Source organism: Aricia agestis, chromosome 7 (genome assembly GCF_905147365.1).
Source record: "Aricia agestis chromosome 7, ilAriAges1.1, whole genome shotgun sequence".
NCBI classification, from domain to species: Eukaryota; Metazoa; Arthropoda; class Insecta; order Lepidoptera; family Lycaenidae; genus Aricia; species Aricia agestis.
In genome coordinates this window covers 1,951,675-1,979,561 of record NC_056412.1, presented here as the reverse complement: position 1 = coordinate 1,979,561, position 27,887 = coordinate 1,951,675, and the positions used below count along the sequence as shown (strand labels likewise).

The following is a 27,887-nucleotide window of genomic DNA, read 5'->3' as shown; positions in this document are numbered from 1 at the left end:
CTCAGCGTGTTTAGCGCTTTATAGAATAGTCAAAGAGACAGCATGACAGAGGGAATTTAATGCCATCATCCTACCGAGAATCTGTCAGTTTTATATTCTTCCGCATTTTTTCTATAATGCTAAGTTTGCTGGTTGATATAGTCAACGCTGCTGGCCAGCGGAGGCGAGAATTCCTCGGGCTTTCATTACGCGATACGACATCGGATATCGTACCGATAAAACACATTGAAGACAGTGTTGACATAAAACATCTGTCTTTATGCGCGATATATAACACAATATAGATATAGAACGAGCGCCTATGCGCGAGATATATGGGCGTTGTATCGTATCGCATAATGGGTAAAGGTAGATTCACATTGAGTCAGCGACTGGCTTCAGTCCACTGCAGTCAATGCTGACCGGGTACTGCCATACTGTAAATCGATATCAAGCCAACACAGTATTGTCGCGTCAGTGCTGACTTTTGACGAAATACCGACTGAAGTATACTCAACTACCGACGAAACATCGACTGCTCTAGGCTCAACTCGCACTGGCGCAGTCGAAGCGATATTCATCTCTATTATTTTATTATTATTTGAGTACTCCGTTATGTAAATATGGAAGCGCAAATGCGCGTCAAAGCGCGTCGACGCGCGCTTCAATATTTTCATAGCAGAGTACTTAAACAATAGACTATAGAGATGAATACGCTGTAGGCCAGTATTCCGCAAACTTGTTGTGTTTAAGCTACAGCTAGAAAAATGTAAATTTTTAGAGGTGCCTACACCACAAATTAATCAGCGTGAACGGGTGATCTGTTTCCAATTCTTATTCCTTTCGTCGATCGTCCTGGGATGTTGCCTAGGAATATGTAGGAAAAATGGCTACGGTACACCAGTGTGCCGCGGCACACCTTTTGCGGAACACTGCTGTAGGCGAAAAACAACACGCGTCGCGTCGACCACGCGCCAGTGTGAGCCTGAACAGTACTCGTCAGTTATCGGCAGCACTGACAACAGCCGCTGACGTCGCGAATCCACCTCAGCGGCTAGTCTACTCCTTGTCGGCGTCGTCGCCGGTGAACTGCGGGCCGTGCGTCACGTCGTCCTCGAACACGATCTCCTCTGGGTCGGGCGCGCGCGGCAGGAACTCCTCGCCCGCGCAGATCTCCTTGAAGATCTGCTCCGCCTGTAAATTGTGCATCTTTAGTTTTATATCATTTACACTAGCCTTTCCCAAAGTGGGTGATAACGGCCCCTTGTGGGCGCTGAAGGCTTAAAGGCGGTGTGGGACCCATAAAAAATGGGAGCGTTGTGTAATGTGTATAGACTTGGGGGGAGGATTTTTTTCGTTACGGAATTGCTTGATTCGGTCGTCGCGTTCAAAGGCCGCGATAAAAGCTTTGCCTAGCTTAATAATGTCGGGTATAGAGTGTTATTTACGTAGTAGCTATTTAGTATTTAGTAATCTGTGGTATTATGAAGAATCAGTTAAATATATTGTAAATTTTCAATATAACGGACAGCGACGAACAAGCCTTTTGTAATTATTCGCCGTGTAAATATTTTTGTTAGTAAGGACCTAAAAGTGTTTCTAGGTATCTTCGAAATTCTAACGGTCTTACTACAAAAGATTTAAACACCTGTTAAACAGTTGATTAGGAAAAAAATCAGTACATAATGGTCTCAAATGATTCTGTTCATCTGTTCAATAGATGATTAGATATTTTGCGGTAAGACCGTGTTTAAGATAATTTGAACTTGACCTCAAAAAGAAAACTAATGATTTATGTAAAGCAATGATATAAATTATGATATGATAAGAGTTCATCCGTTACAGTGTTGTGTCACTTATTACTTATTAGTACAGTCAATAAAAAGTTACATTCAATTTAAGCATATAAAGCATAATATAAATGTCTGAGCAATAATTCATATGTAAGTACTAAGTAATAATTTAAAATATGATATTTCTAAAATATAAAATATTATTTTTTTACAAAGAAGGAGGAAGGACATATAACAAATGAAAGGGCTTGAAAAGTTCAACATTTTATTGTATGACGAAAAATCTCTAAACCATGGGAGAGAAAAGTTAAAGAGATTAGAAGGTAAGAAAAAATCACAAAAAAACAACCTGTATTATTTCATCAATTTATAGTGTAATTGCTGGTAAGGAATCATTTCTGTAAAATAATCGTACCTATATGGCAAACTTGCGGAAAGTGTTGTATTTTAGTATATTGTTTCATATTTTAAAGAAAAATGTATGAGAAAACAATAAAACTTAAAAAATCTAACCTTTACTGTATTTTACCGTATATTATCGCCTTGGAGAAATTGCTTATAATTAGCAATACTAGCGAATGGTGAAATAATACAGGCTGTTTTATTTTTTCCTAAGAAAAAAAATCGGCCAAGTGCGAGTCGGACTCGCGCACGAAGGGATCCGTACCAATACAGAGCAAAAATAGGCTAAAAATAGTGTTTTATGTATGGGAGCCCCCCTTAAATTTTTATTTTATTTTATTATTATTATTAAATATAAAAGTATTATAACAAAAGAACGTGTGAAATTCAAGTGCCTACCTCTTGCCATTATTCATATAGAGCGAAAAAGGCCGAAAAAATCACGTTTGTTGTATGGGAGCCCCCCTTAAATATTATTTTATTTTGTTTACAGTATTTGTTGTTATAGCGGCAACAGATGTGAATCTGTGAAAATTTTAGAAGTCTAGCTATAGCGGTTCTTGAGATACAGCCTGGAGACAGACAGACAACGAAGTCTTAGTAATAGGGTCCCGTTTTTACCCTTTGGGTACGGAACCCTAAAAACATCCTTTATTATTGCACCATTCGCTAGTATTGCTAATTAATAATTATAAACAATTTCTCTAAAGTACCTAATAGTAAACGAAAAAATCAGGCAAAGATTCGACAATCGACATTCAGCATTTTATAGTTTTCTCATACATTTCTTTAAAATATTATAAAGCAATAATATTATATTGAAATACAACACTTGCCTTCAGTTTGCCATATATGATTACTTTTCAGAAATAATTCCTTCCTAGCAAAACCTACAAATTAATTCAAAAACCTACAAAAAAGAAAAAAAACATACAGTATGTTTTTTTTCTTTTTTAGAAAGAATAACACAACCTGTATTATTGCACTATTAGCTAATATTGCTAATTAAAAACAATTTCTCCAAAGCGATTATGCGATTAAGTATACTATCCTGGAACGGTTAATTTGATTAATTTGATGCAATAACACAGGTTGTTTTTTTGTGGGTTTTTTTAACCTTCTACCCTCGTTAACTTTTTTCTCCCATGGTTTAGAGATTTCACGTCATACAATAAAATGTTCAGCTTTTCAAGCCCTTTCATTTGATATATTATGTGTAGATGTGCTACAGCTTGGGTACGGCTTCCATACAAAAATGCCCCTTGTTCTTTGAAGAGCTATTTTAAATTGAGCAAAGAAATATTGTTTTGGATATCGAAATTAAATTCCATAGAAATCCTGGCATATACTTATTACTTACTATCAGATAAGTTAATTCTCCGTAATTTGGTCACGGTATGTCAAACCCAGCCGACATATTATCACGATTCACGACTAACATTGAATTGACATAATATAACCAACAAATTGACATAGGTCCGTCAACTGTCTAGGAATAAATTTCCTCAATGGTACCTAATGGTACCAGCAGCATATCAACGCGTTGATATATACGGAACCCCCACTATAGCAGAGTTCTAAGTAGGTAAAATTTTAATAGCTTATCTAGTTTTAACATAAACAACTATTAGATTGTTGTTGTTAACTGTATATAAGGGTCTGATAATACTTATCTGTTTTATTATTTTAATTAACTGTATGTAATATTTATTAATTGTTGTGAAACAATGTACTAACAGCTACATAAATAATTAGTGCAGTTTTTGTATGTTGCTTGCCTAAATACATAGTCTTTTTTTTTCTTTTTCTTTATAATTGACATACATTTTCACTTAAAAAAATATATTATTTTTAGTTTTTAATACCTACAACTCATTGATTTTGGGGAATTGTGACTAAATTATTATATTACTACTTTGCAGAGCCATCTATCGTCGGGTTTTAGCATTATGTAAAGTATTTAGGGTGTAAAAAACTGCTACAAAGACAGGGGCGGATCTACTATATGGCTTTTTGGGCTGCAGCCCAGGGCCCCGCGAATACAGAGGGCCCCCATCCGAACTGAAACTAATTATAGACGATATTGTCAATAATAAAAATTATCTAGAATAAAAAAAAACCGATCATAAGGTTGGCGCATTATCCAAATGCCGTAGACGAACATTTAGTGAATGAGTGCATTCAGTTAAAATCTTACTTACTGCAGTCTAAGACAGAGTCTTACACCTCTTGCAGTGAAATTTTTTGGCTAATTTATGAAAAGAGACTTGTTGATGTTTTCCCAAACTACTATACTATCTTAGATTTTTTAACGATACCGATCACTAGCTGTGAAGCAGAGCCATAGAGAAATATAATACACGGGGAGCAGAGCGTTCTTTCTCCCGGATGTCGTACTTATATAGAAAACAAATACAATGTCATCATTAATTATCAGTTCTTTCGATAAATTTTGATTTAACAAAGGACCTACAGTGCGATGACCAAATAAAGGAAATTTGCAGTTTGTTTGTTAGTTTGAACGCGCTAATCTCAGGAACTACTGGTCCGATTTGAAAAATCCTTTCAGTGTTAGATAGCGCATTTATAGAGGAAGGCTATAGGCTATATTTTATCACGCTAAGACTATAGGAGCGAAGAAATAGAGGGAAGTGTGGAAAAAACGAGGGAAATTATTTGAAAGGGCTTATTTAAACGTACTACAGCAATTTTTATGTTATTTGGCACACATGAAAAATAGGCCACGTGAAAGGACATAGATTTCTTTTTTTGCGGAAAGCGAACCCGCGGAACGTCTAGTAGCCCATATAAATAAATTAAAAATTTTCTTCCTGTACTTAACACAATATACCTACATCACTACAGAAAACAGTTTATTGTCAAAATGGCAATTAGTTGAGTAATTAGGTAGGGCCCCTAAGCAATATTAGCCCAGGGCCCCACAAATTCAAGATCCGCCCCTGTACAAAGATCGTATAGGCCGCGAACTACTTTTGGGTCGCTCGGCAAAAGTGAAAGGGTAATGCGTAGTGCTCGATTTTTAGGTCTCTTTGGTAGATCATTTATCAGGCTGTCTGTTTATATCCGTTTATATTTAAGGCATCGAGCAACTCTCACACACCTGAGCCCGCGAAGAGGCCCCAAGTGGACAACCATGACCAGGGGCTATAACCCTCTACATGGGAAAATATAAAAAAAACAATTTTAAGGAACGAAACCTTCGCGACGGAACGCGAGGTGAACAGACAAGTTAGAGTCATTGCATGGTTGTAAAAACATAATCTTAAGTTCTAGGCTAGACAGCAACCCAACAATAGTAAAAATAACATAATTATTACTAGGTTGTTACTAAAAATAAACTGATACAAGAAAACTGATAGTACCCACTACAAAACATTCAGAAATAAAAGGTACAACCGAATTGTACCCCAGACCAGGCGCAATTGTCATTAGACACGGCAGGGCTCCAAATGGTACATGCGGGCCCCGGCCAAGTATCAGGGGAACGTGTGGGAGTCCACTCCCGCACACACCACGTTGCCATCGCCTGCGGACACAATCGACCAGAAGTTTTGGGGTAATTGGTCACTCTTCCGAGCCACAGACTTTTTGGGTCGAAGCTGCAACATGGGATCGACAGCTATGGCAAAAGGGCTGCCACGGCAGTCAGACTCCAGGCGGAAAAGGCAGTAGCGTTGGGTTGCCTTTAATAAAAGAAGCAGAAGCTTGAAGAAGAAGAATAAAAGAAGCGCCCACATTAAATGCACTCTTTTTATAATAATAATATCTATGGATGCATCACACCACGTCAGTCTGGCCCCGTGCTAAGTACTTCAGGTACTTCAGGACTTGTGTTACGGGTACCAGACAACGGAAATATATTTAATACTTTTATACTATACATAATTTTTGTTACATATATGATATACATATTTAATACACATCCATGACCCAGGAACTTTGAAAAACTTTTTGTTCCGTCGGCGGGATTCGTAGTTCGAACCCGCGACCCCCGGCTTGAGTTACCAACAGCCCACCAAATGAGCCACAGAGGTCGTCGTCTTTATTGCCAAACTGTTCACACTGTAACTCTGTCCCACTCGGCCGGGTGTCTGTCTCTGTCATTCACCTGCAGCACGGCGGCGTCGAAGTCGAGCTTGGCGTCGGGGCCGGCGCACACGTGCACGCCGGGCGCGGCGGCGGCGCGCGGCGCGGACGTGTCGCGCACGTTGTAGTACAGCGACCACAGGCACTGGAAACAGACACAAATTTATAACAGACTGGCATTTGTTGTGTATTTGGAATAGAGCATTTCTATTTCACTTTTATGAATTGTAAAAAATCAGAACAATAAAACTACAATCCGACTACGACAAAAATATAATATAATACTAGATGACGCCGGACTTCCGCAACTCCGTTGCGCCAAAAATCGTTTATCGCGCGGGAACCGTACATTTCTCCGAGGTGTGACCAGTTTGATAAGGCCCTGATGAGGTTTTATATAAAAGCAGTCGACTGTATAAATTAATATATTCGTATCATAAAGTAAAAAATTAAAAAAAAGATGGTATCATGAGGGTTATTTAATGAAAGAGCTTTGTAAGTACATTTTAAGTATGTATATCATACTAAATACTAATACTATAAATGCAAAAGTGTGTCTGTCTGTCTTCACGCCGAAACAGCTGAACCGATTTTGCTGTTTGGTATGGAGATACTTTAGGTCCAGGGAAAGGACATTGGATACTTTTCACCCAGGAAAAATGTACGGTTCCCGCGCGATAAACTAATTTAGTCGCAATGGACTTGCGGGCGTCATCTAGTGTAATAATAAGTAATAACGTACCGTGGGTTTGTCGGATGTCTGCGTCTGGTCGCCCGTCATGTCGAAGATGCGCTCGGCGAAGGGCTTGAGGTCCGCCTCCGCGTCCGTCACCTTGTCCGTCACGAAGTACACCACGACTGGAACAAACAATACAATTGGAACAAACAAACAATTAATTATACAGGGTGAAATTAAACCTACCTGCCAAATTTTTTTTTGGGGCTTAGGTATCATTAGGTGAGTCCATTAAACAAAAAAAATAGGGTGTTAATTTTTTTACAATAACATATTTTATCCCAAAAAAAAATCGATGCACAATGGTCACTTCATAAGTTAATAATAATTGCGATATTGCGCCCGAGTTGGTACATCGCGCCGCACTGATATCCAGTCGAGACCGGTTATGCGTAGGGGTAAAGCGGGGGCGACGCGCGGGGTGGGGTGGGAGGCGGGAGGCCTGCCGCCCGCCGGTGACCGGTCGCCGGCGACCGTTTAGTACCACGCGTGTAGTTGTATAGCTAACACGTAATTATTTTGTTTGTCACGGCGCCCCCGGCCCCCGCGCTTTAATTAGTGTCTGTTACAATGTACCCTAACTACGATCGAGTGTTATGAATGTGGAGGCATAGGTGGAGGTGCTACATTTTGAGTGGCGAAAGTTTACGCGGAACCCAGAGACTGTACGAGCAAGAAAGCGTTCCTCGTTTTCGTAACAGCTGATTGATGATTCTCGAATGCAGCAGCTGTACCCTGAATCTGAATCGCGAGACAATCAAAGACTCGGATTATGGACAGTTCGCACTTCGCAACACCTGCACACGCCTAGCCAGCCTCGAAGACATGCCTCTGACTAGGTTAAAAGTGACAAAGTTGCGCTTAACAAACTTTTAAAGTAACAAACTTTTAAAGACAATGTGCAAAACGCGCTAGACTTTGCTTAGAGCAAAACGGATTGCAGTTTGAACTCGTTTGAACTATGCTAAGTGTAGACAAGATGGAAGTAAATAAGATTTAGAGGTGAGTTGTTTTGATTTTTATTTTTTAATTAGTTGTACTGTGTACATAAGTTAATTGAATTTTTAAATACGCCTACATGCAAAGGATGTGGTTTAGATTTATTATAAATTTCTAAAGTGCTTATTTTTCGTAATTAAAAAGTTGTAATTTTCGATTCTTTTGATGTGTATCAATTAATTTTATTCTAAACATACCTGTCTACGTCCTTTACATTTGACGGTCCTAAGTTCGTCAAAGTATGAAGTACTTGTATTATTATCTATTCTGTGGTGTGAAGGGAAAATTCGCAACTTATGATAATAACAAGAATGGAGTGACGGATTAACCCTTAATCAAATTAAGCAATTGCCTAGGGCATCACGTCTGAGGGGGCACCAGAAGAGTAAAGGTTCAAAGACCGATTCTAGTTGAGATACGGATAGGGGGGCCCACAGGCATGGATTGCTTAGGGCATCAAGTAGTCTTAATCCGTCACTGCAAGAATGTCAATGGAAGGGCGGGGCGGGGCCGGGCCGCGCATGTGTCCATATTTTGTGGTGTTTGGTAGGAAAACTTTCGGAGTCTAGTCGCACGCACACAAATACCATGCTGAAGTCTGCCGAACTGAAAAGATGCACAGCAACGTCGCCGGTCGGATTGTTAGTTTTATTTTCGTTACGGAATTTCTTGACTCGCGCGCTCAAAGCTCGTGTTTTAAACATTATAGATTTTTTTTTACGAATTTTTTAATTTAATAATTAAAAAATTCGTAAAAAAAATCTGTAATGTTCAAATTAATTTACCCAAAAACAATATGCAATTTTGGGATTTTAATGTAGATAAAAAAAAATAGTTCAACGTTTATAATATTGTTCTGTTTGTATTTTATAATATTATAAATTTTTATATTAGTAATAGCAATATGTAATTCAATATAAATAAAATTATTGTAATAGGCGCTGAATATCTAAATATTTTTTACTCGTAGGTCAATCTAGATATTTAAAATGATAAATTCTAATTGTGGCCTTGAAATTCCATCACATTTACGTGCAAGCTCAAGTGTATGATGTAATCTGTTTCTGTATCAGTTCTGGACATTTCCTCAATTACCCCCCGCTTAGTCACGACTCACGCCGCCGGCAAAAACTCATAGAAAAAGTCAAACGAACGCGCTCCCAACACGAACCGATTATTTTAATCGAATCTGAAATGAAAAATTATGTATTGAGTGCTGATGGTTCTCGGCATGTATTGATATTCTATACTTTGTTACGTTCTTTATATTATTTAAGAATTCATATTATGGTAGGCGTTGTTTTTTCTTCATGTATAAAAATTGTTTGCCAAATGTCTGAAGTCGCGTTAAACTCGACTTTCCTCACTAGCCAAATTACTCCTGAGATCATATCAAAGGGTTTTCGTGGGTGCTTACTATTGATCCTGCGACACATGAGTTGCAGTCGTGGAAATGAGAATATTAAGAAAAAATGGACTTGAGTAAGTCGCGCTGAGACGTAGGTTACACGACTCAGACTCAGACTGACGCCAGATGGCTAACAAGTACATAATAAAAATTGATCAGTCCGTCAATCAACTGGTTAGACGTTCAATTTTGCGTCAATCTTACCATATTGATGGACTGAACTGATGAGAAAATGAGCGTGTAACCTGCGTTTTATAGTATAATAATTAAAGAAACTCACACAATCCCTTGGGGCAGGAGCCGGTAGCGGGGCCGACCTCGAGCGCGGTGACGGTGCTACCCCCCTCCTCCAGGGGCGGGAACCGCACCAGGGACAGCGGCTCCTTCTCGCTGGGCAGAATCGGCCCGTTGGTGACGAACACCGCCTTCGAGATGTCCGCCCCCTCCGCCGGCTCGGGGGACAGCAGCTCCTCCGGGCAGCTGTCAATGCCGATCACCAGGTGGTCGCAGTTGAGCGCCTTGGACTTGCTGCCCACCACCACCTGCGTCTTGCCGTCGTCCGTGGTCCGCGTCTCCACCTTCTCGATCGGCCGGTTCAGGCAGTACACGCCGCCGAACACCGCGCACAGTCTGGAAAATTTGTCGGAATGTTCAGGAAACGCCTCACGGCAAACATTAGCGGTGTAAGTCGTAAGATACTTTAAACAGTGGCGGCCTAAAGGAATGGCGGACAGTGCAATCGCCCGGGGCCTCGCTCTTGCAGGAGCCTCGGGTTAAACAAATTTAAAAAAAACAGGTGCATTTCCAAAGGACAAAGGGCCTCGCAAAGACATGCCGCCCGGGGCCTCGCAATAGTAAAATAAGGCCGCCACTGACCGTAAACCCTGGTGCGGACGTAGTCTACCAGGTTTAATATGATCCTCTATTAAACCTGGTAGACTACGTATAATAAAGTATATTTTATTCTAATGCCAGTTAATGGCTATGTAGTTTGTAGTTGAAATTATTATAGTAAGGGCCTGTTTCACCAATTTCTGATAAAGTGCTGAATAGGGCCTATTCAGCACTTTATCAGAAATTGGTGAAACAGCCTATTCAATAGGCTATTTACAACTTTTTTGACAGATTCTCCATACTTGATCTGTCAAGTTAATCGGTGGATAGCCTATTCGTCACTTATCAGGAGGTGGTGAAACAAGCCCTAAGTGTTCTATCCGCAAAAGTGGAAAATAATGACAGCGACAATGATTATTGCTGGCGTTGAGCTATTTCTAGTATCAAAGTAAGTAGATTAATTCCCTTATTAACCATGCGGGACCCGTATTACATTTTATTATTATTTGTCTGTTACATAACCTCAACAAAAAATAAATTACTTGAAGTTCAGTATACATAAACTTTTTTGCTTGATCGAAAAAAAGATCATAAAGTTTATTGTTATAAGACAGTGTTTCCCAACCTTATTCAGCCACGGACCCCTAGGAAATTAAGCACAGTTTTCACGGATCCCCTCAATAAAATAAACAACATAAAAATTGGATTCATTCGGTCTCGCTCACGGCACGTTGGCGTAGCGATTACGAGACATTAGCATTTATGTATGGTCCAGAGACAATAGACATAACGACCAGTAGTTCGACTGCAAAGAGACGGACAGGTTTCAATATTTGTCAAATTCGTATTATTTTCCTCTATGGTTGGGTTTCACTAGGATTTAACCGATTCAGTGCGGTGTCATTTTTGGCAATTTCACGCGCCTGGCTGCGAACAAATATTTCGTATCTCCTCTGAGGCGTCTACCGCCAGAAACTTTGATATCTCCTCTCGGGCGCCACCCGCCAGGGATTGTAATTTATCGCTGTTTCGTCTGTTTCCAATTGTTTTTCTTTTAGTAGCGACCCAAAAGCGAACGTGAACGGAATTATAGTTCATTTCAAGTATTTAAAAGTGATTATTTACGTGTACAAACAGAAATGGAAGGTAAGTAACTTATTTTTATCAGGTGTTGTAAACCTTTGGCTATATTGATCAATTTATTTTCGTTTTATTGTAGAACGGGATATTACATGCCAGCCATGTATAACGCCAAAAAATGTATCTACTTTTTATAGCATTTTATAAACAAATAAACGTTGTTTAAGTATAAAATAAAAATAAAAATTGTTTTATTTCCGAATAGATTTGTAACAAATACTTTCAGAACGTTGATGCTAATGGTGCCTACCACCGGTTCGGGAACTATCCCGGCGAGAAGAACCGGCGTAAGAAACTCGCACGGGGTCCCACTTTTTACCAAAAAAGTGAGAAAAAAATTATTCTTTTTTAAAATAAAATTTACAATTCTAACTTAAAATTATACAATGTCAACATCCATACATAATTGTAAGTCATAATATAATAATGTAGAAGTAGCCTTGCAAGGAGCCATCCTACTCCCAAGATAGGCATCGTTTATGAAATCATTGACCTTGTAATAGGCTTTGGCACACAAACGTTCTTTGACTACTTTTTTAAATTTATTAATCGAAAAATTTTGAACGTTTTCTGGGATTTTATTGTACAGACATATACATTGACCTTTAAATGATTTACTAACTTTACTAAGTCTGATCATCGGCAAATCCAGCTTGTGCTTATTTCTGGTGTTCCTACAATGAATGTCACTTTTAGCTTTAAATTTACTTATATTTTTTCTAACATATATTACATTATCCAAAATTTATTGAGAAGCAACAGTTAGAATACCAATTTCTTTAAATTTATCTCTCAGAGATTCAAAAGAAGACATTTTATAAATAGAGCGTATGGCTCGCTTCTGCACCACAAATATTGTATTAATGTCGGCAGCGTTTCCCCATAAAAGGATTCCATATGCCATTCTACTATGAAAATAACTAAAATATACTAATCGTGCCGTGTCTTCATCAGAAATTTCTCTGATTTTTCTGACTGCATATGCCGCAGAACTGAGCCTACCTGCAAGATTAACAATATGAGGACCCCACTGTAATTTACTATCAAGTGTTATACCTAAGAATACAGTGGTGTCTACCAAATTCATCTTCTCATCATTCAATAGTACATTGGTTTGGACTTGCCTAACATTGGGCAAAGTGAACTTTACACATTTAGTTTTACTGGAATTAAAAAGTAAGTTATTAGCATTAAACCAATGTACTATTTTTGAGAGAGCACTGTTTACCTCGTCGTAATTTGACTGTTGTCGCTTCACTTTAAAAATAAGTGAAGTGTCATCAGCAAAAAGTACTATCTCATTATCATTTTCCTTAACAAGGTAAGGTAAGTCATTTATATAGACGAGAAAAAGAAATGGGCCTAAAATAGATCCCTGTGGGACACCTAATTCTATTTTGGTTCCATTGGACCTGTTACCGTTTACTTCAACCCTTTGAGTCCTGTTTATAAGGTAAGAAGTCAAGAGGCTAAGAGCTGAGTCCTTTATGCCATAGTGGCGCAATTTCCTGATCAATGTAGCATGATCCACACAATCGAAGGCTTTGGAGAGGTCGCAAAAGACACCTAGAGCGTCCTGCGACTCCTCCCAAGCTTGAAATATACTACAAAGAAGACCTATACCGGCATCCGTTGTGGATCGACCCTTAGTAAATCCGTATTGATTGTCATGTAATAAATTGTTTGAATTAAAATGTACCAATAATTGTTTTAAAATTATTTTTTCAAAAATTTTACTAAGAGTTGGTAAAATCGATATAGGCCTATAATTTGTTGGGTCAGATTTAATTCCCGCTTTAAATAATGGTACAATCTTACTGTGCTTCATTAAGTCAGGAAAAACACCACTCTTTATGCAGTCATTGAAAATCATTGCAAGATGAGGAGCTATGATGTCAATTACAGATTTAATAATTTTTGTAGACATTCCCCAGAGATCAATAGTATTTTTAACATTCAGCAATTTAAATGTATCAACAATGTCTCTGGGGTTAATTTCCCTAAACTTAAAATTGACATCACATTCCTTTACATTGTCTCTGAGTAGCTTTTCAGCAGCTGCAGGTGAGGAATTTAGATTTTTGGTAGTTGAGACTTTTTTTTATAATTTAAGTGGAAGTTTTTGAATGAAATATCTGAATTCAACAAATCAAATCAAAAAAGGAAATGATGTATTCTACCAATAATAAAAACTAAGAGTTACTCAAAAAAATTGTTCCGCGAGCTACAAAAAGAAATCAGAATACATGCATACTTTATGCAAAAAGAGACTACATGCATAATTTTGTGTAATAATTATACAAGTGACAATAATTATTGTAAACGGCTTTTTTTCGTAAATTTGAGCGTTAGTGTATCATAGCTATTGTCATATTTTAGTGTGCGAAAAGGAACCAAATTCAAAACCTTTTTTTTTTCCTTAGTTTTTATTATTCGTGGATTATCCAAATACATCCATTTGAATAAAGGTACATTTTGGCAGGATAGTTCGCATTGAAAACTCTTTTACTCGACAGTGGAGTGAAAGCGGAGCACCCACAATTTTTTAGTAGGTAGACACTAAGACTACCATCTTACCACACTCTCGCCGGGTTAATAACACCACCAACTTTAGAAATGTTTGTTTCATACCCGTGCGAAGCAGGGGCGGGCTGCTAGTTAGTTATAAGAATAAATTATGATGATGTGAGATTTTGCTGGTGTTTGGCGTTATATATTTATAAATTCACCTTTTTTCAATTTATTTCACCTTTCACCTACGATGTCTAAGATCAATTCTTAAAATAAAGTGGCAGGACCATATACCTAATTCTGAGGTTTTGCGCCGCGCCGAGACGTATGGCATGGAAGCTCTACTGATGCAGCGACAACTTAGATGGTGCGGGCACGTCCTTCGCATGGATGATCGCCGCTTGCCTAAAGAGGTCTTCTTTTCGGAATTGGCAGGGGGCAAGCGTAAGCAAGGTGGACAACATCTGCGATATAAGGATGTTCTCAAAAGACACTTGAATGCCTGTGCTATTGACCCTGCATGTTGGGAAAAGCTTGCTGCTGAGCGGATATCTTGGCGCTCTACGACCAATACCAAGATCAAAAACTTTGAGAAAGACCGTCTGTGTGCGCTTGAAGTTAAGCGCCAATTGTGTAAAGAGAGACCTAAGCCTTCCTACATCTATACTTACAATTCTGCCGGCCAACTCTACTGTAGCACATGTGATAGGACATTCAAAACCAAGTTCGGTCTAGCAAGTCATATTAGGGCTCATAATAGAAACAATCCTTAATTTCTGGGGTCGCCGTTATCGAAATCGATAAGGAGGACTATATATATATTTATAAAATGTTTAGGACTCCTGAAGTGTAAGTTTTTATGCAATATTCTAAAACTAACACTGTACACGTAAAATACGTGACAAATAAAGCCACTTTCATTGAGGGGAAACCTCTGAAAAAATGTAATTTCATCATAGTTTTACAGGTAAACATTTTATCTCCTCTCGGGCGTCACCCGCCATACAGAAAAGCTACCCATGATGCCTATCGGTGACATCCGCACGGAAACGGTTAAATAAACGGAATGTGTGAATTATTTAAAATATTTAAGATAAAGATTTCAAAATTGGATTCTGACAATTTAAATCGTATGTGCCAAAACATAAACATTAAACAACAATACAACCAAAGAGGAACAATGGACAGGCGATCGCTATCAATAAAATGCATAAACCTATAATGCTAAAGACCAACAAAGAGTGCGAGAGAGAAGAAAATCCTTTATGGAATTATAACAAGATGAAAAGAGAGAGGCAGTCTAATGAAAATTGTAACCACTTTTATTTGACAGGTCGTCAAAAGTCGTCAGTCGTTTTTATGTTCTTTCGGTATTTCCAATATATTGTTTAATTTGTTTGTTATTTTTAATAAATATTATTGTATTTAAAAATGATGACTTGTGCTGTAAGTGTTAGCAGTGTAAATCATAAGAATAATCCTGAAAAATATACATTTCACAGGTAATTAATCTTCATGTCCTAATTGCTATGATGTGTTTATTTTTGCTATATTCTGTCTTTAGTTCTCTATTTCAAATAAAATATTGTGAATCCTTCCTTTTACTTTCATATTTTGCGTAACTAAAGGTACTATTGTTCTTATATTACACAAATTTTGAAGAAAAATTTTTCATCAAAATTTTTTACATGCTAGTGCTTGAATCAAATTTATCGATATGCTTATCGATATTTTACATTAACATAAAACTAAAATAAAAATCATTTACCTTTATATTTATCAACTTAAGCCCGGCCGCACATTATCCGAAATTTCTGATCAGCAAAATTCGGACGCCCGGCGGAACACACTCTGTTCATACATTTGGTTGTAGACCCATCATACTAAAAGAATTTCTGACGTGTCAAAATGTATGAGCGGGGCGGGGCGTCCGAATTTTTATTATTTATTTATTTAATAGCTAATATAATTTAACTACTATAATATAGAGTGACTCTAAAAGTAGAGGAAGGTTTATATTTATATATCATAATCATTTGTTTTACAGATTCCCTCAAGATCCTCTAATAAGAGGAAAATAGCTGAAATTAATTGGGCGTGTTGGTTGGAATCCCAAGAAAAATTCAACAATATGTAGCAAACATTTCATTGAAAATTTTTAAAGAAAAAGTAGAATAAATACTATTTTGGTTAAAGGAGCTATCCCAACTTTATTTGTACCAGTAAGTTTGACATACTGTTGCACTTGTTACTGAAGCAATTATTAAAAATAAGCAATTATTGCTTTTTGGTTCTTTTTTAGTTTATTTAAGATTATACTTAAATGAACTAAAAAGTATTAAATGAACCTTATTCTGTTCTCAATCTTCATAATTTTGAAGTCGGTACCAGTCCTAAGTATATAAGTTGCAGTTATACCTATTCTGTCAGAGAACTGCCGATTAGGTTAGCTGGTACCGATTGCAAAAATAATGAAGATTGAGAACAGAATTAATACTGAGTACAGAATAAGAATTATTTATTACTTTTTTAAGTATAATATTACTATTGTCATTACCTTGGAAGTCGGTTTTAATTTTATTTAAACAAAAAATTAAAATCGACTTCCAAGGTAATACTAACTACTCTTGTTAGCTGTCCTTAACGTTTTCTATACTTACAGTTGGTGTTAAAAAAAATAAAAATCAAAATTGCTTTATTTCTGAACAAATCTTAAATAAAATATATTTTCAGAATACATGGTGCCTACCACCGGTTCGGGAACTAAGCCGACGAGAAGAACTTGCGTAAGAAACTCGCACGGGGCCCACTTTTTACCACAAAAAAGTGAGAAAAAAAAATCTTTTAAAATAAAATTTACAATGCTATAACTAAAAATTATACAATGTAAACATAGATAGACACATAATAATTGTAAGTCATGTAGAAGTAGCCTTGCAAGCAGTCATTCAGCATTCTACTCCCAAGATGTGTCATCGTTTATGAAATCATTGACCTTATAATAGGTTTTGGCACAAAACGTTCTTTCACTCCTTTTTTAAATTTATTAATCGAAAGATTTTGAACGTTTTCTGGGACCATATGTTCCCATTTGAATATCCAGCCTGCCTACATGTTTTCTCGATGTTTGATGGTTTGTATCTTCATCTCTATTGACCCTAGCATGACAAACATTTTTTCTCGCGTAGATCTATCATCGAATAACACATTTTTATAGAGTTTTGTCGAGCTAATATCGAGATTTTGACATTATGAGACGAGTAGGCTTTAATTATCTCGAGAGTGAGATATCTCGTTGGCGTATGCTAGGCAGGAAGGAGTCACCTCGATTTCTCATGGTTTCCATCACCAGACCACCACTTTTGTGAACATGATACCTACTCGGAACAATACAATTTACAACAAAAGAAAAATTTTGATAATCGGTTCATAAACGGCGGAGTAATCGTTGAACATACATAAAAAATATATCCACAGCCGAACGTCTAGACTCACCCTGTTTGGAAGTCGGTTAAAAATAATTGTAATAAAAAATATTATGATATTTTATGATATGTATTTAATTTAAGAATAAAATATAATATACTCTGTGTGTTGTTTACTTTGAACGTTTACTTTCAATGTAAGGGCTGATTTACCAGATAGATTTTACCTGAGTAATAAATAAGTAACTTTATAATGTGTTATGTGTATATTATTTACCCGTATAAGAACCTCATGTCATAACATATCCGACGAATGAAAAATCATTCCAAAAGAAAATGTGTATCTACTTCTCAATCGTCACCAAAACGTATGATACCTAATTTGAAATACAAATCTGTCAAAGTTGCATATTATTTATTTATTATAGAAACTGAGGTAAAATAACTCGAACGGACTATACTATCGATAGCAAAATACTATACTATCGATAGTAAAATATACATCACTAGCACACGCACACATTGACAGATCGAAAATGGTCACGCATTTTCGGGTTGTCAGGTGGTCTATACGACAGTATATATTAAGTCTATGATAAAATATGCCTATTTGAAAGTCGCCATATTGGCGCTGATTGCTATGTGAAAGCAGTAGTGAGTGTACTTGGAACTACTATTTTGCAAATGGCGGTTGTAATTTTCTATGTAATTAGTTCACAGTACGCTCACCGCGGCGCTTCAAATCGGCACAAAAAATAGCTGTCATTTTGTACGGCATAGCCTGTCCAGTGTATTATAGAGGTCAATACTCTATAATTCTGTCTACTCTGCCAGAGATGATACCGTGGACCCCCATAAGTATAATCGCAGACCCCCAGGTTGGGAAACACTTAGAAGATGTTTAGAGCGTCCTATTTCAGTCGTAATATAGGTAGCAACAAGCACCAGGCCTGTTGGACCAACGCAATTCGGTTGATCTATAATCTACAGGGTGTAACAAAACTAAGAGATAATACTTTAGTGTGTGTATGTGTTCCTTATAGAGAGTTCACTTTGAAAGTAGCAGCGCTGAAAGACCAAATTTTTTTTTTCACTTTTGTATGGGCAAGGGCCCCAGCGTCACGAGTTTCCCCATACAAAAATGAAAAAAATTGATCTTTCAGCGCTGCTACTTTCACAGTGAACTCTCTACAAGGAACGCATAGACACCCTAAAGTATTAATCACTAAGTTTTGTTACACCTTGTATATTATGTCCAAACGACAGACCACGATTCACAAACTGGATATAACCCGACTAAGTAACGTAGGTAATCAAATTCCTTGGTAGTATTTCAATTTGATAAATTTTGTACTGTTACTAACCAGTTTATTTGTATGAATTTTATCACCTGACAATTATAAAGTGTAACATTTCAGTGGTACAATACGACGGTCGACGCGACGGTAGAAAGTGGTATTTTCCTTAGAGTACAGTTCCTGCACAAGTAGGTCGCTGAACCCGCCGCCCGCGCCGCCCGCGATACTTACCGACTTCGTTATTTTATACTTAACTCTATATTAATTAAATGTTAGTATAAGCATTAAGCAATCCGAAATTAAGATTTAAGTATATGGTTCGCCAAAATAACTGGTTATAATCAACTAGGCATTTAATGAAGAAAACTGACCTAAAACAGTCTTTCAAAATCAGTGGACCACCTTTGAAATGTCCACTTTTAAAAAATCATCGAAATCAGTTGATAATAATCAATGAAGTCCGCGAACTGTAAACTTAAAAAAGCTGAATATACGTTCGAATTGAGAAACCGTCTCCTTTTTTGAAGTCGGTTAAAAATACTGGCCCATATAATTTTAATATTATATGGGCCACCATAACAAACACTATGCTGATCATCTCTTGTATTTAACTGCCGCACAGAGACGAATATTAACTGCAATTTTATACTTGACAATTACCTAACTGTAATCTGTAATTAAATAAAGATTTTGACATAAGCACATGACATGACACGACATGTATCCAGGGACATTATCTGTCAAACTCTTCATTAAACTGCATTTTAATCATCAATAAAGGTGATTGCACATTTTGATGCACGCACGCGCCGAATGCGCCGCTTTTTAGAATTTGTTGTATGAAATGATGTGAAACCTCGCAAGTTCGTCCGCATTTCGTGTATGCGGCGCGTTCGACGCGTACGGCGGGCGGCGGCGCAAATGGTGCTGACAAATGTGTGATCAGCTAAAATGAATCAGCGCGAGAGCGGGCGGTGCGCCGAATTGGAGTTTTTGTCGATACACCCAATTTCACGACTAAAAAGCCCGCACCCATGACCCAACACGGCACTGCCACGTTTTGTACAGTAGCTGAGCCGTGCTCTCGAAACCAAACTATTACCACAGAAAAGTTTCACGAGCGCGTTTTTTGCTACTTTAAATTATCTGAAATCACGTTATTCCACACATACTGTATAATAATATATTGTTGATTTCCCCCTCAACGTTTCGACTAACGATCTCAAACGTGTGCGCGGCCTATCATTATATAGTTTGCCTTATGGCAAATCTGTGGTTTTTCGGTTTTTATATAAAAACCTGCAGACAGCTGCTGAACAATGAGTTTACATAATCCGACCAAATGACGGTGCGATCTGCGAATCAACTTCTCTGATAGTAATTAATTTCATGTCTTTGCCCTAAAGCAGTATTTCCCAACCTTTTTCAGCCACAGACCGCTTGGAAGTAGGAACTCAAGACGGACTCTCTTAATAAAAAAAACACCAAAAAACAGTATTATGTATGGTCCAGAGATGACACCGCGGACCCCAAAACTATGCTCGCGGACCCTCAGGTTGGGAAACACTGCCCTAAGGTAATGTTTGTCTCGTATTGGTCAGACTCACCGACAGAAGCACTGCGGCAGTTCCCCGCTACCGTACATGGGCCAGAGGAAGGGCGTGTTGCCGTAGCGGCCGAGGCTCATGAGGAACTTCTTGCACTCCCTCACGCCCTCCAAGCACGGCATCCTGCTGGTGCCGCCGGCGATGGCGTACACCACGTAGTGGATCAGGTTCGGCGTCAGACCCTTGTGCGTCAGGTACTCCGTGAACGTCTTGTCGTTCCAGTCTGCAAGACGGGTTATACAGATTACAGGCCCCAAGCTTGTGATGATTGTGAAGAAACACAACAGGAACAATGTAGCATTATAAAATCAGTTGAGTATTTTTTTAGTGATAAGGGGACCGATACGGAAATATGATATACTAACATGTGACGTACAAATAAAAATTCCCTAATGATAGGTGTCTAACCATAAGCATTAGCAGTCTTTTTTTTTTATTTGCACTAGTGCCTAGATCAATAAGCTATCAAAATCCCTTTAATACCACTCGGGCAGACCTGGCTTAAAGGTCTTGTTACCAAGCTATAAAATCTTGTTTTAAAAAAAAGACACTCGGGTTAAACCTATCCTTGAACTCAAATTCATCTCGTACCCGCCGCTTCTCAAAGATGATCTGGACTGTCAAAATCCCTTTGATACTTCGGGTACCCTACCTTTGAACTCATTGTTCATCTCTTCCTCGTTGTACCCGACGATGGACGTCAGCATCTTCATGAGCTGGCGCTTCTCGACGATGCTGACCGCCTCCGTGGCGAAGACGTCGGCGCGCGAGCACGGCACCGGCGTCAGCTTGTCGTTGAGCCACGTCAACACGCGCGTCACGCACCGGAACTCCGCGTAGCGGGCGATGTTCGACGAGATCAGAAGTTCCACCAGCGGCCCCCGCGAGAACAGCAGCTGGGGAGCAGTGCTGTTGCTTAATTTTTTAGGGAAAGCAGGTTATTAGGGCACTGATGTCAAAACTTTTGAGGATCTATTGTATTCTTCATATCATAGAGTACCATCCCTAAGCCAATACTGCGCTTAAATTGAATGTGATTAAAAAAAATTTTTTTTAAGATGAGTATTCGTAGCGCCCAGGTGTCTTTTTCAGATGTAGGGTAGGACAGTCTCAAGATGGGGAAGTGTCTCGTCCTCCTCGCAAAATCTGTCGTTATGCTATATCGCACCTTCGGTAAGATAAAGGCATAAGTGCTGAACATTTTCATAATCATTTCTGCCCTTGTTAGCCGCGGAGGTACGATATGTTCTGAATATAAACGCACCGCGATCTGTTTGCATTATAATATTAAGGTACTCATAGACCGTGCATTCATGGCAAGTCGCAACACATACTTAAGTATAATTAATAAGAAGTTTTTATATTGTGCTGTGAGTTTTAAATCTTAAATAATCGGCCATGTGCGAGTTGGACTCGCACACGAAGGGTTCCGTACCATATTAGAGCAAAAATAGGCAAAAATTATGTTTTTTAATTTTTGTACGGGAGTCCCCCTTAATTATTAAGTTTATATTTTAATTTTACAATAACTTATTAAATAATAAATACAACTGAGTATTTTGTGAAGATTTCAAGTGCCCACCTGTTGCCGTTAATGAGATCGAGCAAAAAAAGCAAAAAAAAGAAATCACGTTTATTGTATGGGACTGCCCCTCTTAAATATTTAATTTATTTTGTTTTTAGTATTTGCTGTTATAGGACGGACGGACGGACGGACGGACGGACGGACGGACGGACGGACGGACGGACGGACGGACGGACGGACGGACGGACGGACGGACGGACGGACGGACGGACGGACGGACAGACGCACAGACGGACAGACATCGAAGTCTTAGTGTAATAGGGTCCCGTTTTTACCCTTTGGGTACGGAACCCTAAAAAAGAAGTGCTAACAGCGACTGAGGGGCAGTTCAGAGATTAGAAACGTAGCCACGTTGACTGTAGTCAGCCGCGGCCGATTGTCTAAAATGTCTATAAATGAAAGTTTAAGTAGTAAAAAGTAAGAATTCGTTTAGTCGGCTTTAGTCATGACTCATGAGTCATGAGTCATAATGATGCTAATATGGAATTCGCCTACTACAAAGATTGAGAGGCGATAAGACTGCTGGGTCGCCTATTGCGCCAAAACAGTCTTGTGTCTACCAACTACCAAGACCACATTCATACGACGCCATGCATACAACACCAAAAGACACTAAACATGAAAGACTAGAAAAATTGAGTACTTAATGCTTATGACACAATAGCTTAAATCAAATAACGAACGAGTTAACAGAGAGTTAACAAGTGATTATTTTTTCAATTATAATATCAAGGTTGAGTCATGAATCACAATAATTCACGGGTGTAACGAGTCGGTCACGGGCCCGTGAACATCGACCAAACAAAATGAGCTCAGACGTTAGAATGTTACATTTCTTATTGCCTTGTTTCTGAAAACTAAATGCCCAATTTCATCAACGAGTACTGTAAAAGTAGAGTCGATAAATAAAAATTACAAATTGCATCGGAAATTTAAGAGCCTGCTGCCAGAAATATCAAAGCACGCTAGCCCCGCCTACACACCCCGCTATCCCTCAATCGTGATAATATAATGATTCCATTAATCGTGTCACCGAGCATTGCACTTTGCGCTGCAGCTACTAGTGAACAATATCGCTTAAGAGGATACCACAGCGGCTAGAGAAATGAAAAAAAAGTACGTGTAATATCTATAGCTGTCTCCCTTACCTCAAGCCTATACCGCAGAACGCGATAGAGACAACTGCAGAAAATCCAGAAAATCAACGATTCGTTGTCCCCTGATTCCTTCTCCAAAACTTAACCGATTTAAGTACTTTTTTCATTAAAGATTAAAAAAAGGCTTGAGCTGTGTTCCTATGTTTTGCTTTTTTTGTATAATCTATCCAAATCTGTTTTCTGGACGTTTGAACACAGTGGAAAATCTGGCCATTTTTTTGGGTTTTTGAACGTTCATATCTTATTTAATAATTAAATTATGAAAAAAAAGAAAACATAGGGACATTGTATTAGTGGCCGTAGATATTCAGGAAAAAAATTATAACTCTACTAGCATTATCCAGGGAGGAAACAGGGGACAACGTTTGTATGGAAAAAATGGCGGTGTGGAATCCTCTTAACAATGGTTCCCGCATTATAGCACGCAAATAAAGGTCGTAAGTAACAAAAATGTTTTTGAAGATTACTTGAAAATTAAATACAATACTAATATTTGCTTTAGCCATTATTTTATAAAGTGTGTGATCGTACTTACTAGTGCAAGTTATTTAATGATAGTAACTCAATAAGTGTAATAGATATTTGTTGAAAAGCCCAGAAAGATTCATAATTTCGAAAAATATAACTATCGTGTCAAAATAAGTGAATCGTGTTTTCCGTTAGTATATACAAATATACAATGATTAAATAAATCTCAATTTCATTTAAGTCAATCGTCTTCCGGGATCGTAATACTTTGAAAACACAGCAAAATTTGGCAGCCCACTCTTAAGTGCGTACATAGTTAAGAAAATTCAAATTATTATTTTTTAGTTAAAGTACACAACACAATTTTTGAACGTCGAGTCTACGTGATGCGAATTTGCAGTTTTAGCTATTTGATATTTCCAAACTCTTAAGATGGGTCATTCAGACAAACACATTGCAATCATAGTCGGTTTTCTAAAATACCGTGAATCGTGATATTAGTAGTTATTAGGCCAGCCTACTAGTGCCGACTCTCTCATGTATAGCTGTAAAAAGCAGCAAATCCATTTACTTACCTTTGGTGTCATGTCAATATTGAACTTCCTATACTCCGAGGCAAAACTAGACTGACTCCAAATCTTTTTGCTCTCTTCAGTCTTATTTTCTTCTCCTTCTTTCTTCTCTTCATCTTGCGTTGAATCCCTGAGTGTCACATAGAGAAAACAGTAAAAAAAAATATATTATTTTGATGATAAAGATTTTCTGTTACAAATAATATTTTAATGAAACTTCCAAAAATATGTTTAGATTAAAAAAACTTCTTTAGTACTAGAATATTTATAAGCATTTTAGTATTGAGTAAAAATCACGAAAAAGAAGTACAAAGTCCTTACTTTTCAATATACCACTTCTCAGTTAAATTATAGACTTGTGGCTGTTTTGCTGGGTCGGACTTAACTTCTTTTATAAACTTTTGGAGACCATCAAAATTGTAGGAAGCCCATAGACCACCATAATGGTCACTTGTATCCAAATGTAACACATCTTTCCCAATTCTGCTACATGCTGCGGCCACAATGGACTCTACCATTCCTGATAAACAAATTTATACAGTAAGTCAAACAAATTCATATAAAAAATGTATATTTTCTTTTAAAAATCTGACCAAGACAGATCAGCACAAAGTTATTTGCAAATTTTCAGTTTGCAATTTTTGACATTATTTGACAGTGTTACACTTAAGTGATAAACTGATAATACTTTACACTCTATATTATTAAGTATTATCACTTTGTTTTGTTACACCCTGTATATTATTTAATCAAAATAAGATTCTTTCATCACATTGCATTATCTATATATTAATACGTGAGCCAAAAACTTTGTATCCTTTTTGACGAAAAATGGGGAAACAAAGGTGAATGAAATTTCGCACAATTATAGTTTATATGGTGAAGGAGTACATCGAGCTAATATTATTTTGAAATTATGATTTATCATAAATTTATTTAACAAATAAAACATTACACACACAACAACACACACACTAGGAAAGATGACAGATTTTTGAGTGACAAGCCTATACATACGAATTATACTCTTTTATTTATGGTTGAAGTCTGTTGACAACAAGGTGACAAATTGAAAATGGATTATAGTTTTTTTTATTGAATCTTAGATAATATTAGACAATGCTTACACGGCCAGTCTGAGATCAGCAGCTGAGTCCCAGAGACAAGAGTTGAAAAAAATATGATGAAGTCAATATTTTGAGTCATAATGTTGTTAAAACTAAGGTCGAATTTTGACCATTGGGCGATCTCTAGTACAAAGTAAATTTTTAAAGTAGGCATGGTAGGCAAATCCGAAACTAGAATATAGCAAAAAAAAATTCATGAAGTTGCATACCTAAATTTGGTATAAAGAAAAATTGAATAATACTTTTTTAACTTTTTTAATTGCATTCCCTAACCTTAATATTTGTAATACATTTAAAATACTTTCTAGCAGCTTGGTTTTCATATTAAAGAAAGAACACATTTTTAATCAAAATGTTAAAATATAGCCAATTAATTAAAAATATGACAGGAACACTTTCTACTACAGCACAAAAAATATAAAGAATTATTTATTAATACCTCGATTGTGGAAAACCCAGACACAATAGCTTATCTATTGTTATCATGGTAGCATGTGACCGCTTGGGAGTTGAAACATTATACTCCTCAATTAACACTTCCCTCGGTAAGAACAAAAGCTTTCTGTTAAAAGTTCTGGCTCAAGTTCTCAAGTTTAAATAGTTTCTTTTATTAGTAATACTATCAATGGTGATAGGGTTGCCAGGTCGCTTAACCAAAAAGCCGGACAAAGTAGCCAGCTTGGCCGGACATTTATACAAAAAAGTCCTGCTATCGAGTACTTAGAATCTGAACTCTTAGTGTAGGAATACATTTGTAATTTTCTATTTTATTAAAACAAGTTTACATACAATTTTACATTTTATTAGGTGTAAAACCTTCTAAAATAGTAGATTTTCATTTAAAATTTTCGATTCAAAGCTCCTACAAAAGCTGGACTCCTCTTAATTTTGGCCAGACAAGCAATCAAAAAGCCTAACTGTGTCCGGCTTTATCCGGACGCCTGGCAACCCTAAATGGTGATATATAAAAGAAATACACTGTGCCTAACTAATCTAATGACATTTACCCTGTGTGTTTTAACCAGTCATACAGATGGATGGAGAAAATATTTAATTGATATTCCTCTAAGTTATAATTTTTTTTTGTTTACTGGTTACTTGACAATATATGCAATGCACTATGCAGTGCGCGTCGTTCTTTTACATACCACCGACTACACCCTAAAAAAAATATGTACCAACTACCAATACCTAGCCAGTACGAACTTACGAAGTAATATTTTATTCTTAAATTTATTCAAAATTTCTCCATAATTTCATGATCAGAAGTAGTTATGGTTTAATTATCGTTTCCTCTGTTCAATATCTATATCAAGTAGTTATGGTGCAGACAGCGTAACATTTATCGAGTGAAAGAAAAAAGATCGATACTAAAGTAGGCTGCTATCGCCATCACGGCCGGTGTCGAAATTTTCACAACTTAAAACTTACCTGTCCCCACGACGATGACCTGAAAATCGGTCGGCAAATCGTCTTCCATATTGTAAGTTTAAAAAAGCCCACCAGAACTTAATATTTATTTTAAAAAATGTACAAAATTTATACGTGTCCCCAGTAAGACACAAAGAACTTTTTACTTCTACATTTGACATTTGATTAGACAGGAGTTAGGAGTGGTTTGACTTTGAAGTTTGACATACGTCTAATCAAAATTGACATTTGCTTTTTTTAATCGGATTTTATTTAGACAAAGATTATACGAGTATGAGGGATTTTCCTATATTTTTAATTTGATTGTCAAACTGTTTCCATTTCAGTAACTAGATGGCGTATGGGTAGACAACTATCGGTAATACCAGGGAATACCATCAATAATTGCTACAAAACTGGGCAAAAGAATGTAAAACTTGATACATTTCAATTTGAAAAAGACGCAATAATATTCCAATGAATAGGATAATAAAGTTATTATAACGATGTTTTAGCTAAAACTCACGGAAGAAATAGCCCTATTTACCGATATTCACACCAAATGTCACAGGAATTATACATTTTGGTTTTGACAACATCTTACCTGCACTTGTGCAAGATAACGGATATTTAATGGCTAATATTTTAACATCAAAAACCCAAATAATACAATTTGGGAAAAAATAATAAAAACCACACCAACAATAAAAAGTAGAAGAAGTTTGAAAGTGACATGCCCGCCAAAACTCTTTCAGTTGTCAGTTTTCAGTTTGACAGGTATTAAATTATGTTAGCGTGTTCCTAAACTGTTACCAGTATACTGGCCTAATAGCTTAGGCCAATGAACGCTTAGGTTTAAGATATTTTGATTTATGTCACACTTGACAGTACACTGATATTTTTTGGAAACACAACCCATATGTAGTCAGTGATGCCAACCTGCAGATAATTTCAGATCGGTGAGGAACCAATAGAAAATCTAGAAGTGTTTATCCTTACGCCATCTAGTTAAGATTGTTAAAAAGTAAAATTAAAAAATAAAAATGAAAATCCCTCATTCCTTCTGCATTTTTAGCTGCGCGCCCACTGGATCGGAATCGGAGCGTACTGAGAGTACGGAGCGTCGTCTTAAATTTATGCAATGCCGATGGGGGGCGTGCACTGCATTCGCATTCAGCATCGGCTATTTAGTTATTTTTAGTCCGTCATAGTCTGTTAACGTGCATTTTCATTATGGAGAATAGTGACGAGGATATTGTTGTAATTAGCTGTATTTTATCAGAAGAGGAAAAGAGAAACAAGAGGAAACGAAATTCATTATATTAGCCC

General features: G+C 37.3%; 1 protein-coding gene across 1 annotated transcript; it reads right to left on the bottom strand.

The window, feature by feature from the left end:
- Window positions 1-93: 93 nt before the first annotated feature.
- Window positions 94-26,735, bottom strand: LOC121728596 (rab proteins geranylgeranyltransferase component A 1). Its single transcript, XM_042116769.1, has 9 exons — window positions 26,580-26,735; window positions 24,343-24,541; window positions 24,025-24,151; window positions 20,892-21,135; window positions 20,240-20,462; window positions 9,705-10,054; window positions 7,024-7,139; window positions 6,304-6,426; window positions 94-1,173 (listed from the first exon to the last, which is right to left on the bottom strand). Exons 1-9 carry the CDS (start codon window positions 26,626-26,628, stop codon window positions 1,039-1,041), a joined length of 1,566 nt encoding a protein of 521 aa, XP_041972703.1. The 5' UTR covers window positions 26,629-26,735; the 3' UTR covers window positions 94-1,038.
- Between the last annotated feature and the right edge of the window lie 1,152 nt (window positions 26,736-27,887).

Coding starts and splice junctions, on each gene's coding strand:
- LOC121728596 (XM_042116769.1), bottom strand. CDS start 26,628: ATGGAAGACGATTTGCCGACCGATTTTCAGGTCATCGTCGTGGGGACA. Junction 7,140..9,704: donor CTCCTGCCCCAAGGGATTGT/GTGAGTTTCTTT, acceptor TGTTTGTTCCAG/TCGTGGTGTACTTCGTGACG. Junction 6,427..7,023: donor AGACATCCGACAAACCCACG/GTACGTTATTAC, acceptor GTCTGTTTCCAG/TGCCTGTGGTCGCTGTACTA.